We start from the raw sequence: 11343 nt of genomic DNA, 5'->3' as shown, positions 1-11343 counted from the left end.
ATTTCTGATCCCCTGCCCAATGGGCACCCCTACAATGAACACATTCCACTACTTTCCCCAATGCTACGTATTCCTTTCTGTCATGCCCTTCTGCACACTTCTCATACCTAGGAACCTCCCTCCTACACACTGATGCCACATGCCCATAAGCTTGACACCTGTAACAACGTAAAGAATTCGGGACAATAGCTCGTAACATCACTTTGTCGGAAAAAGACTCAACATCAAAACTCAAAAGAACAGACAATGACTCTTCTGTTCCTCCACTCACGCCACTGTCTGCATCGCACCAAACAATGAGCAACACAAACACCGGGAATCTTCCCCTTCAGTTGGTCAGCTTTCACATTTACCACGACCCCATTAAAATCACTCCTTTCAATGGCGCCCCTTTTTTTAGTGCAAAACAATCCCCATCTCTTGCCCCATTCACTTAACACAGAGCACTTGCTCCCTCTGACCAGCAGAAACACATACAATTATCACCAGACCACTTCTGGTTACCTTCACTGATTCCACAGCACCCAACTCTGTTTTCACCTGCCCTGAGACCAAAAATGGATCTGCCAATAGGCAAGGGTCCACTTTTTCCAAAAACGTCACTCCTACTGTCACAGACTCATCTTTATCCTGACCCTCGGTGCAAGCCTCTGGCTCCGAGAACTTCACCACACCTACCACATCCAACATTATGGTGCATTACTGCCAGCTACTGTACTGGAGTGTGGGCCAGAAACAGGCATTAACTAAATCCTACCTGCCAGATCTGTTGCTCTTAAAAAAGACAACAAAATATTTGAGACAATATCTAATGACGTTCTACTCAATATACACTTTAAACTAATTTCCTGTATCAATTTCTCCCTCAAATTAGATCTGAGCTTCTCTCTTTCCCTCTGATACTGCCCACATGGTAGCAATGTATGCTCCACGGTCTCTGTTTCCTGGCAATAATCACACTTTCCTGTTGGATGCTTTCCTCCCACATTTAAGGATTTATTCAACTGGCTGTGTCCCACCCTTCATCTTTTAAAAATAGCCTCCTCTCTTCTGTCCCTTCCTGCCGTGGGTTTATAGTACCTCATAAAGCAGGCCCTGTCTGCTACGTGACCTAAAGGACTGGAGACTCCTTAGCACTGCACATGAATCAGAGTGAATAACTACTCTGTCTGGCTTGACTTCCTCCACCCACTGCAAGGCCAACAGTATGGCCATCAGCTCTTCCGTTTATACAGCCAGATGATCTGTAATATGTTTCCTGACTCTCGCCCCACATTCCTGCACTACAAATGCTGACCCAGAACGTCATGTCCTCGGATCTTTTGAACCATCTGTGTATATGGCAACAAAATCCTGATACACTGTATCCAGACGTCCATTAAACAAATCAGATGGATCAACACCCTCCCTATCTTTCTGTAGTCTCTCCAACACTTCTAGATCAACTACTGGAGGTGAGAGTGGCCATGGTGGATTTACAGGGATAGCTACCATTGGACTAAACTCCCTTCCATACAGTCCCATCTCCTTCACCTGGGTATTACTCACTCACCCAAAGCTTGTGTTCTGTCTTCACTCATGTTCCCAGCATGCCGGTAAAATCCCTTTTGCAGGATGAGACACCCCATGTCCCTGTAGGGTGAGCCAATAATTCATTGCCAGCTGCTGTCTCCTAATCTGCAATGGCATATATCCCCCATCTCCACCTGTAGTGCAGCCTCTGGGAGATGTCTGAAAGGCCCCACTACATATTCTGAGTCCTTGTCCCTGTATGACATCTAGCCTTTCCAATGATGTCCGGGCTGTCGAACCATACGCTATGCTACCATAGTCTATTACAGATCGGATCAATGCAACATACATGGTCCTCAATGAGGAACGCCCAGCTCCCCAATCCTTCCCCGCTGCTCGACACCACCATACACTTCCCTATTTGCTTCCCTCTGCGCCATGTCCTTACAGTACACCAACAAGCTCCCATCTCTTAACACATTAGCATTACAACTTCCCCAATCAACTCCTTTATCACAGCCGTCAACCTTATCGTACTCATCTCCCCAACTCCTCTGTCCTCCCTAAACTTCAGAACCACTTTATGTTCCTCCTGACCTCCATGCTCCACACTTGCTTCACTTTCTTCTCCATCACTATCATCACTATCTCACCCAGTCTCAGCATAGCGGTGCCAACTGCCGCCACACCGAGTAAACTTTGACTGTTTGTTAATCAAAGATTAACCGCTAGACACCGCTTTCAGCCTCTCTGGCTAAATCTACTACCAGAGCAGTACCCGGGAGTTCAACGAGCGTCTGCGTAGCCCTCCGACGTCTCCAGTCCATGCTCTGCTGGATCAGCTGTAGAATGTTTTTTATTTTGAGGTTCAGCATGAACTGATGGGCCTCTATCGCCACCTCGAGGAGGGATTGTGTAAAAACCACCTATGGAAATAAGATATTTGTAGGCTCAAAATGTATAAAATGAAGATTTTTGCTATGTATTTTTGCTAGGTATTTTAATACTTTTGTAATTTAAAACTTGTTTATAATACTAAAGCTATGTTTGTCACAATACACAAACCTTCCAGGAAATGTCATCTGAGAATCTAAGTTGTTTGATTTCTTACATTAACAAATTTGGTAACAGAAATCCAGTAATTGCTAATTTTGTAATTATAAACATTTTTACTCCTGCACTCACGTGGAATCACGTGTCCCATAAAACTCCTTCAATTAGTCCAGAAATGTCATACATTTAAATGGTCAATATCTGCCAATGCAATAAATAGACATTTTAAAAACATCGCACATTATGTAGTATATCACGCTTTTCTGAATGTATTGATCATATTTTTCAGTTAAGATGATTGATAATTGATTGAATGGGTCAATTGATAAACGTGTAGAAAAGTTGGTCTCTCTTGTCGCAGCAGATGCATTGTGGGTAACCTGCCATTTTAACCCAATATAGGACTCCATTCTGTTGTGGGAACAACGCAATAAATAAGGACACGAGACCAGTTTCATATTTAAACATTAGCTGTTGTATCAAAGGTAAGTGTCGTGTTTGAAATATATATTTTTAATTGTGTATTTGTGAATTTTCACTTTTTTTGTTCTTTAGATAGTATCTTTTTGCAACTAAATCCGCGATCATAGGGAAACCCAAGCTCGACGACCGAAAAAGCAAGCTATTATCTGCTTGTAGTAACTAGAGACCAAAGCATTCCTGTCGAATTTGACACGGTTATGCACCGGTTCTGAGTGATCTTCTGAGTACTGAAGTTTTTCAATCGATCCCTAGTGGTGTTTAGAACAATCTTCAATGTGTTTGTTAGTATAAAGCGACAATGTCCTCGTTTAAACGTCGTTTTAATTGTCACCCTCTTGTAAAACACATTCGAATTTTCCTTCCCGTTAGTACGTTCCTGTTACAGCAGCCATCGTCTCCAATGCGTAAGAGGCGGGGACCTATTTGGTGAAAAACATTGCTCATTGGCGAACAAGGAAGAAGATCCCGCCCATCAGATCACTAAACAAGTCCCGATTGGTAGTTGTATGAAACCGTTACGCTGTAATTCGCTCAATTGGATGTTCATCTTTGCGTAATTGAGCCACAGATTTGGGTACAATCCGTGTTGTAAACAAATATCAAATTGTAAGCATGTTGATTGGTAGGTTACTTTAAGTGGTATCGGCTACTAGTTACCTGTCAAATTGTACTCTAATATAATTTTGGGATTAACCAGTATTTACGTAATCTGATTACTTCCTTTTACATTTGGATTAATTTTCCTTTAGAATCGTTAGACAAAAGATCCATCGAACGCTTTGTGTCATTCTAGTGGTCTCTTGTGATCAGGTGGAACAAATTTAAACGTGCCTTTTTCCAATGATGAATTGAAAGTCTGAGATTAGAAAGATGGTTATGTATTTTGTCATAACAGTATTTCTAAATGTAACCGTCTTGTTTTTCAAAAGTATCTAATCGGATGACAATATTTTTGCTAAGGTAACATTAGTTAACTTTGTAATCAGATGACATGTAACAGATTATTCTAAACCCCGTTGATTGGATAGTGTATCCAATCATTAATAGACCAAACAATGTGCTTTTTTTATGGGTTCATAGAGCTAAAATGTGTCTCACCTAAAATCAAATGCCTCCTCATGAAAAGCTTGACATTTGGAAGTATGACACGTGGCATTTATCAGGCTAACATGGTTTTACGCTGCAATTTGATATCTAGTTGGTTACACTTCCATTAACATTCCTTTCTCAACTTTGCCTTTATTCAGGTAATTTGTAGGAGCCATGGCCCGTACCAAGCAGACAGCCCGTAAATCTACTGGAGGCAAAGCCCCACGTAAGCAGCTGGCCACCAAAGCTGCCCGCAAGAGTGCCCCTTCTACTGGTGGGGTCAAGAAGCCCCATCGCTACAGGTGATGGAGAGTGATGAAACGCATAGTGCCTGAACAGACTTTCACCCACCTGGTGTCGTGGTCTCCTTTAATAATTGTGTAGATGGAGTAAAGGACCACACTGGTTAATTAATTACTGTGTGTTTTACTCCAGGCCTGGTACTGTGGCCCTGCGTGAGATCCGTAGGTACCAGAAGTCCACTGAGCTGCTGATCCGCAAGCTGCCCTTCCAGCGCCTGGTGAGAGAAATCGCTCAGGACTTCAAGACTGACCTGCGTTTCCAGAGTGCAGCCATTGGAGCCCTGCAGGTCAGGGTTTATGATTTCTGTTAACCTGCCAAATAACACTAAAACCAGACCTATCGGGAATCTGTACACTCAAAGGGAAACTTCATAATTTTGGCAATGAGGCCCTTTATCATCTTTTGCTGAGTCGGCTGAACTACTGAATGCCATATGCCTGTCCAGTATGAAAAAAGTTAGTTGGGTTTGCGAGCTAATGCTAGTTCGTATTAGCACAATGACAAAGTCTATGGGTATCTGCTAGCATGCTCATAGATGTAAACTTTTAGTCATTGCACTAATGCTAGTTAGCATTGGCTCAAGAAACTTTCTTCATACTGACTCTGGGGAAGTAAATAAAGAGCCTCATTGCCAAAATCCCTTAAGGTGGTGACCTACTGGCAGTCATCTCCCCAAATGTTCAAAGAATGCATTGGTCCATACCAAGAGAGCTTATGCATGTCAGCTGAATTCAACTTTTTTTTTGTCTGCAGGAGGCCAGCGAGGCTTACCTGGTTGGTCTGTTTGAGGACACCAACCTGTGCGCCATCCACGCCAAGCGTGTCACCATCATGCCCAAAGACATCCAGCTGGCCCGTCGTATCCGTGGGGAGCGTGCTTAGACGCCTCCCCTTTATTTTTTATATACCTCAGTCTGTCTTTTCCTCCCTTCCCACTTATCCTTATAAGGAGCTTGATTTGAGTAATGATGTGACACAAGTAAACTGTAGTCTTGTCCCCCTTAGTTCTCTTAGCAGCAGACTTTTAGGGTACTTTGTATCTGTTTTGAAGCTGATCTGAGTCACACCTTTGTGTATGCAACTCGGCACAGCAAAGGGTGCATGCATGAAGCATCTTGGGCAAGCATTTCCCCCTCCTACTATTACATTATGACAGGGTTGGTTTTCTAATTGATAAACATGTGGTGTTTTTACATGTACCCTTTATCATTTTTTTTACAACTAGTGTTTCTACTGTTTACGTGATACATTTACAAATGGTTAATTGTGTTCTGAAATTGATCAATAAAAATGACTTTGCATGATTCAAAATATTGCATAGGCCTATGTAGCACAATGTTTATGTATTTCTCTCATGTTTTTATCCAGGTAATATTTTAGTTCCTTTCTCAGGTTGTGATGCCCTTTTCACACTGATTTCGTTTTTTTTTTTTTTTACATTTTTAAGCAGATATTTGTAAAAATCCAGAATTCTCATACAAAGGTGATAAACTACTGTTCCACAACTGGTTGAGTGAAGTGATTGGCCTGTACTGAGTTGTATGCTGCTGGCAATGGTATTTTAAATAGTGAACCGTTTTAATGTTATTTGAACTGTCATATTCAATGGCAAAAGTACCCACTTGTTTTACTTGCCAAGTAAAGATTTTTTTAAATAGAAAATGGTGAGTGAATCACCAGTATAATACTACCTGACTAAGTATTTGGTTTTAAATATACTTGATCAAATTCCTTACTAAGCACACGGCACCGTTAAATTTTATTTTTTTTACGACTAGCCAGGGGCACTCCGGCATCATTTACAAGCATGTCCAAAATCTTTACATCACATTCAGACTTTGCTCGTCTTAATATATTTCTTATAATGGAATTAAGATGTGTGAATTGTTTAGCTATTACTGCATTGTTGGCGCTAGGAACACATTTCGCTACACCCGCAACGACATCTGCTAAATATGTGACTGATTTGTGAGGAGTGAGTCTGCCTGATCAGAGGGCGTAGGGATGACCAGGGACGTTGTCTTGGTAAGTGCATGAATTTGACCTTTTTCTTGTCCTAAGCTTTCAAAATGTAACAAGTCCTTTAGTGTCGGGGATGTGTGGCGTAAACACTTTGTCCAAAATATAATTAAAGTAGTACTTACGTATTTTTACTTAAGTACTTTACACCACTGATTGGAAACCAGACCTTTGACATTGCAGGCTGACATTTGCACAAGACTTGTGAATGTAAGGTTGTACGATGATATAGAAATGCACAATAACTTCAGCATAATAGCTTTCTTGAGCATGGCAAATTGAAAAGCCAAAACGTTTCCACAACATCTTGAGAAAAATATTGATAGCAAGTATGCTATTATGTTCGCATATGAAATTTGGAGACTGATATAAAGTAACATTTAGTGACGTACAAAAAAATATCCAAAGATGTGTCTGAAGCACCACAAATGAAACGAAACTAGAAATGTTTGTATACACTATGGCATTCTGGGAGAAATGATTGACATAGCGGCCATTTTCCCGCTGGACGGTTGTTCCCATTGTGGATACGAGGAAGAAAATACTGACACCGCCAGACAAGCTAAACACTTCTCACATTCTTTTTAACCACTTTTGGTGTAGGTAAGTCAAACACTCGACTGCTTTTAATTTACGTGATCTTCACATTCGAAAAGTTTCAAATTGCTTCAATTGTGGTGTAATTTTGTTGGAGATCCATCTCGTTTTCGTCGTAGAGGAAAATAACAAACCCCACTGTCGAAACGGCACAGAATTGCAGCCTTTTCTACAGCTAGTGCAACTGGATAAAAAAAAATTCAAATTATGCGCGGGTTCGCTTCGGTTGTACGCAGGCATTGGTGGTCGAAGTCCGTTTCTGTGCCTACATACGAGTTCTCTGAGATGTCTTTAATGTATATTAGTTGTTTGATGATATTGTCAAACAGCTGTTTATTTAAATATCAAAGTTTTAGTGGTACTCCTTTGCTCTTCTGCCTATGGTCTTTATCCCGGTTGCGCATCAAGCAGCCGCCATCGTCACAGCGGAGTGGGCGGGGCTACCAACGTCTAGGAGCTGTAGATTGCGCCTTCTCGTGACAGAACATACGCTGATTGGTCTTAGTCATATGTTTACACAATAAGATTGACTAACCAACCAATGCCGTCGTTTTCCCCAATTGATTGATTGAATGATTGATTGGCCCACTCCACTTTGATTGGGAAAATTCATGTTGTAGACTCTCAACACTTTTTTTTGGTTCTAGATGTGTTCAATGACAGTGAGTGGAACACCCAATTACTGTACATAAATAATCTTGGGGATTTTCACATTTTGTGAAAGTTTTGAATCAGCTGAGGTAATGGATGAATACAAATCCAGTTACTTATTATCAGGTATAATTGCAATGAAAGTGTAAGCTATAGTAATTTTTGTGGTTCTCCCCTTTGTTCAGGTGATTTGTAGGAGCCATGGCCCGTACCAAGCAGACAGCCCGTAAATCTACTGGAGGCAAAGCCCCACGTAAGCAGCTGGCCACCAAAGCTGCCCGCAAGAGTGCCCCTTCTACTGGTGGGGTCAAGAAGCCCCATCGTTACAGGTGAGAGTGACAGTGAGGCTGAAAGGTCTTGCCAAAGCTGCCCTCTGTCCCTGAGCCACACTAATATTCCTTATTATGACTCCATCACCACCTGATGCAAGAGAGAAGGATTTAGGCCTAAAGAGTTTGATGACATGTTTGACTCTGGATTTCTGTAATGAATCCATACAGTGGTGTTAGTCATGGGATTGTTCTAACTGTGTGTGTTTCCTTCCAGACCTGGTACTGTGGCCCTGCGTGAGATCCGTCGTTACCAGAAGTCCACTGAGCTGCTGATCCGCAAGCTGCCATTCCAGCGCCTGGTGAGAGAAATTGCTCAGGACTTCAAGACTGACCTGCGTTTCCAGAGTGCAGCAATTGGGGCCCTGCAGGTCAGTGCTAACCCCAACTAAGGGACACAAGCTGTCATAAACCACATATCTCAAGTTCGAGGCAGGAAGACTATAATTGCATTATTACTTTTTTTTAAATCACACACTAAAGAGGAATGCTTCGATCATGTGCCTGAATGTATGACAAAATATAATTTTACAGGTTGATATTGTCCACACTCTAAGTGTGTTGTTGTGAGCTGTTTCTCCAACCTGTTCTTTGTTGTCTGCAGGAGGCCAGCGAGGCTTACCTGGTTGGTCTGTTTGAGGACACCAACCTGTGCGCCATCCACGCCAAGCGTGTCACCATCATGCCCAAAGACATCCAGCTGGCCCGTCGTATCCGTGGGGAGCGTGCTTAGACGCCTACCTGATTTACCTCTCCTCCCCTCAACAGTCTGCCCTCCCCTTCCCTCCCCCTCTCCTCTTATGTTGGTAGTGATTTAGAGAAACAATGATTATGATAAGAATAACGTGTATAGTGGTGTTTTCTTAGTACTCTCGGCAGCAATCTTCCAGTGAAATAGAGACTGAGCTGGTATCTTTCATGGCAACACATGAACGAGAGTCCAGCCCCCCCCCCCCCCCTTTGTGTGTGAGCGTGTAGATTCTGATCAGCACAGCAAATTGTATACAATTCAAAAACATCTCTGGAGCAATTGTTTATTACAATATTGATCATTATCATGGGTATTATTTTTTATGCTTACGCACATATTTCATAGTGGATAAAAGATTTGTGAATGAAATGGAGGTGGATTCAAATAAAATGTTGTACAGAAAACAAAATTGACGTAAGCTATCTTTTCTACTGGTGTTGAAGCTTGTGATTTGTTTTAGCTGTCAAAGGGGATTCTAGATTGTTCATTCTCATTTCATTGCCTCTTATATTGGCACTATTTTCCCTTTGTCTTTGAATTCTCAAATTTGGCTTCTGCGATAAATAATTGGAGACAGCATTTTAAGGCTTTTGCAAACAAATAGTGAATCCAGTGTTCTTTGTGATCACTCCTGAGGGGCCTTGTTGTGAGGTTTATGGAGCTGGTGGTCAATGCTCTCTTGCAAACCAAAAACAGTCTAATTGGTAAAGTGATCATGTATGTTAATGTTATGTGAGCTGTAATTGGAATGGTCACGGATATTTAGACCTCCCCCTTTTGCTTCTCAGGTTGTGTCACCCTTTTAACTTAAAATCATTTTTGTTTTTTAATTGGAATTTGAAATGTTAAGATGTTTAAATAAAACAATGTTTGTAATTTCCAGATTTCTCATATGTGGTAATAAATGGATGTTACACGTCTCAGTTTTGTTTAGTTCATTGACTGAATCAGTTACTACTAACAGATTTAATATTATGGCCAGAGCTGTAAAAAGCACACATTTGATTAAATATTATTTGTCATATACACATGTTATTGCGGGTATAGCGAAATTCTTGTGAACAATCCTGAGTTAGGTTTGTTTGCTATTACCATCACAATCTGGTGTTTTTCTGAATGTGCTAAATCCTTGTGTAAAGGAGTTACACAGAAGTGTCCAGTACTGAGTTGAGGCAATGGAAAAACAACATACAAATTAAAAACATGGTTTGTTCTCGTCATTTAGAGCTAAAAAACGACCAATAGAGGGCAGTAAAGTACCACATTTCAACAATGAGCCATATAGACAAGCCATACTCTGAATGAAGTGAAGACTATGGATGGAGGGGTATCCTTAGAGCTGAGCTGCTCTATCTGAGATAAAACTGAAACCTTACAGAAACAGCATTGTATCAGATATTTGTTCCCCGCTGTGGTAAGTTAGGCCTAGAGAACAGTGTCATTCTGTGTCCCTGTTTTTATGTGACATCTTCAGATCAGAGAGAGAGAACATCCCTATAGAGAATGTTCAAAAAGTGCTTTGTTTCTTTATTTGATCAGTCATCCCATTGATAACTACATCAACACTAGCAAAAACAACTGGGCTCAGCCTCAGAGACCCATGCATTCCCTTCAACATTCACACCAATTTAGATTCTGTTTTATTGTAGAAGTTGTGAAAGTCTGTCCTAATGAACATCTAGAAGTGAACAGTTAAAGTGAAAATATATGATTGAGACAGCAAGCATGCAAGGGCCTCAGAATAGCACATATCTCACAGGGGTGGACACGGGACAGGACAAATCAACATAAAGATCGAGTCGGCCTTCTTGACTTTTAGAAATCCCCCCTGAACAAGTATGTCTGTTTTCCACCAAGTTGCTTAGCTTGTTCAGGAAACTAGTAGAAACCTGTTCATTATGGTAATTCAGGCGTTGTCCACATAATTCTTATGCACATACCTATGTTATGTCGTAGGTGTAGTTAATTTTAACAAGTCTGCAAACAAATCTGCTAATAATATAAAAAAGTAGCACCTGATTAGAAATGCTTAACAGGGTTGTTGTCCTCTGAAGTAAATTAGGGTAATTATCTATTGTGTACATCAATTTGTGTGCGAGTGGGTCAGGCAGCAGGACAGAAAAATCTTGGTCTATATATATATATATATATATATATATATATATATATATATATATATATACATTATATTCTCCAGTTCAGGAATAGCTGTCCCTCATTCCTAGTTCCACCCACACTGACCTAATCTAGCCACCGGATCAGTGTCCTTGTCAATTACTGTACCACACCTTTCAATCTGTACACACAGACGCACACTAAAATATATACAGTACGTATAGCTTCCATACAGATTAACACCAGCATAAACACACAACAGTAGGCATTCTACAGACAGGAGAGACCAATACAAAAGCAGGCAGATACGTTTATTAAATAAATACCTTTGGAAATATTCAGACCCCTTTAACTTTTTCCACATTTTGTTAGGTTACAGCCTTATTCTAAAAGGTATTAAATTGTTGTGTTTCCTCATCAATCTACACTAAATACCCCATA

General features: G+C 40.9%; 2 protein-coding genes across 2 annotated transcripts; both read left to right on the top strand.

Moving 5' to 3' along the window:
- The first annotated feature begins 2927 nt into the window (after positions 1 to 2927).
- Positions 2928 to 5945, top strand: LOC139383044 (histone H3.3A). Its single transcript, XM_071127341.1, has 4 exons — positions 2928 to 3050; positions 4296 to 4439; positions 4573 to 4726; positions 5194 to 5945. The coding sequence occupies exons 2-4, from the start codon at positions 4312 to 4314 to the stop codon at positions 5320 to 5322; spliced, it is 411 nt and encodes a 136-aa protein (XP_070983442.1). The 5' UTR covers positions 2928 to 3050; positions 4296 to 4311; the 3' UTR covers positions 5323 to 5945.
- A 996-nt stretch (positions 5946 to 6941) lies between these two features.
- Positions 6942 to 8911, top strand: LOC139383045 (histone H3.3A). The gene is made up of 4 exons (XM_071127342.1): positions 6942 to 7062; positions 7893 to 8036; positions 8254 to 8407; positions 8641 to 8911. Exons 2-4 carry the CDS (start codon positions 7909 to 7911, stop codon positions 8767 to 8769), a joined length of 411 nt encoding a protein of 136 aa, XP_070983443.1. The 5' UTR covers positions 6942 to 7062; positions 7893 to 7908; the 3' UTR covers positions 8770 to 8911.
- Positions 8912 to 11343: the final 2432 nt, after the last annotated feature.

Source organism: Oncorhynchus clarkii, chromosome 24 (assembly GCF_045791955.1).
Source record: "Oncorhynchus clarkii lewisi isolate Uvic-CL-2024 chromosome 24, UVic_Ocla_1.0, whole genome shotgun sequence".
NCBI classification, from domain to species: Eukaryota; Metazoa; Chordata; class Actinopteri; order Salmoniformes; family Salmonidae; genus Oncorhynchus; species Oncorhynchus clarkii.
The sequence above is the reverse complement of the archived record's forward strand: the minus strand, read 5'-3'. Positions and strand labels throughout refer to the sequence as shown.

Excerpts from the sequence above, each read along its gene's own strand:
- LOC139383044 (XM_071127341.1), top strand. The coding sequence starts at position 4,312 with ATGGCCCGTACCAAGCAGACAGCCCGTAAATCTACTGGAGGCAAAGCC. Across the intron at positions 4,440-4,572 it reads AAGAAGCCCCATCGCTACAG|GCCTGGTACTGTGGCCCTGC; the intron begins GTGATGGAGAGT and ends GTTTTACTCCAG. Across the intron at positions 4,727-5,193 it reads CAGCCATTGGAGCCCTGCAG|GAGGCCAGCGAGGCTTACCT; the intron begins GTCAGGGTTTAT and ends TTTTGTCTGCAG.
- LOC139383045 (XM_071127342.1), top strand. The coding sequence starts at position 7,909 with ATGGCCCGTACCAAGCAGACAGCCCGTAAATCTACTGGAGGCAAAGCC. Across the intron at positions 8,037-8,253 it reads AAGAAGCCCCATCGTTACAG|ACCTGGTACTGTGGCCCTGC; the intron begins GTGAGAGTGACA and ends GTTTCCTTCCAG. Across the intron at positions 8,408-8,640 it reads CAGCAATTGGGGCCCTGCAG|GAGGCCAGCGAGGCTTACCT; the intron begins GTCAGTGCTAAC and ends TGTTGTCTGCAG.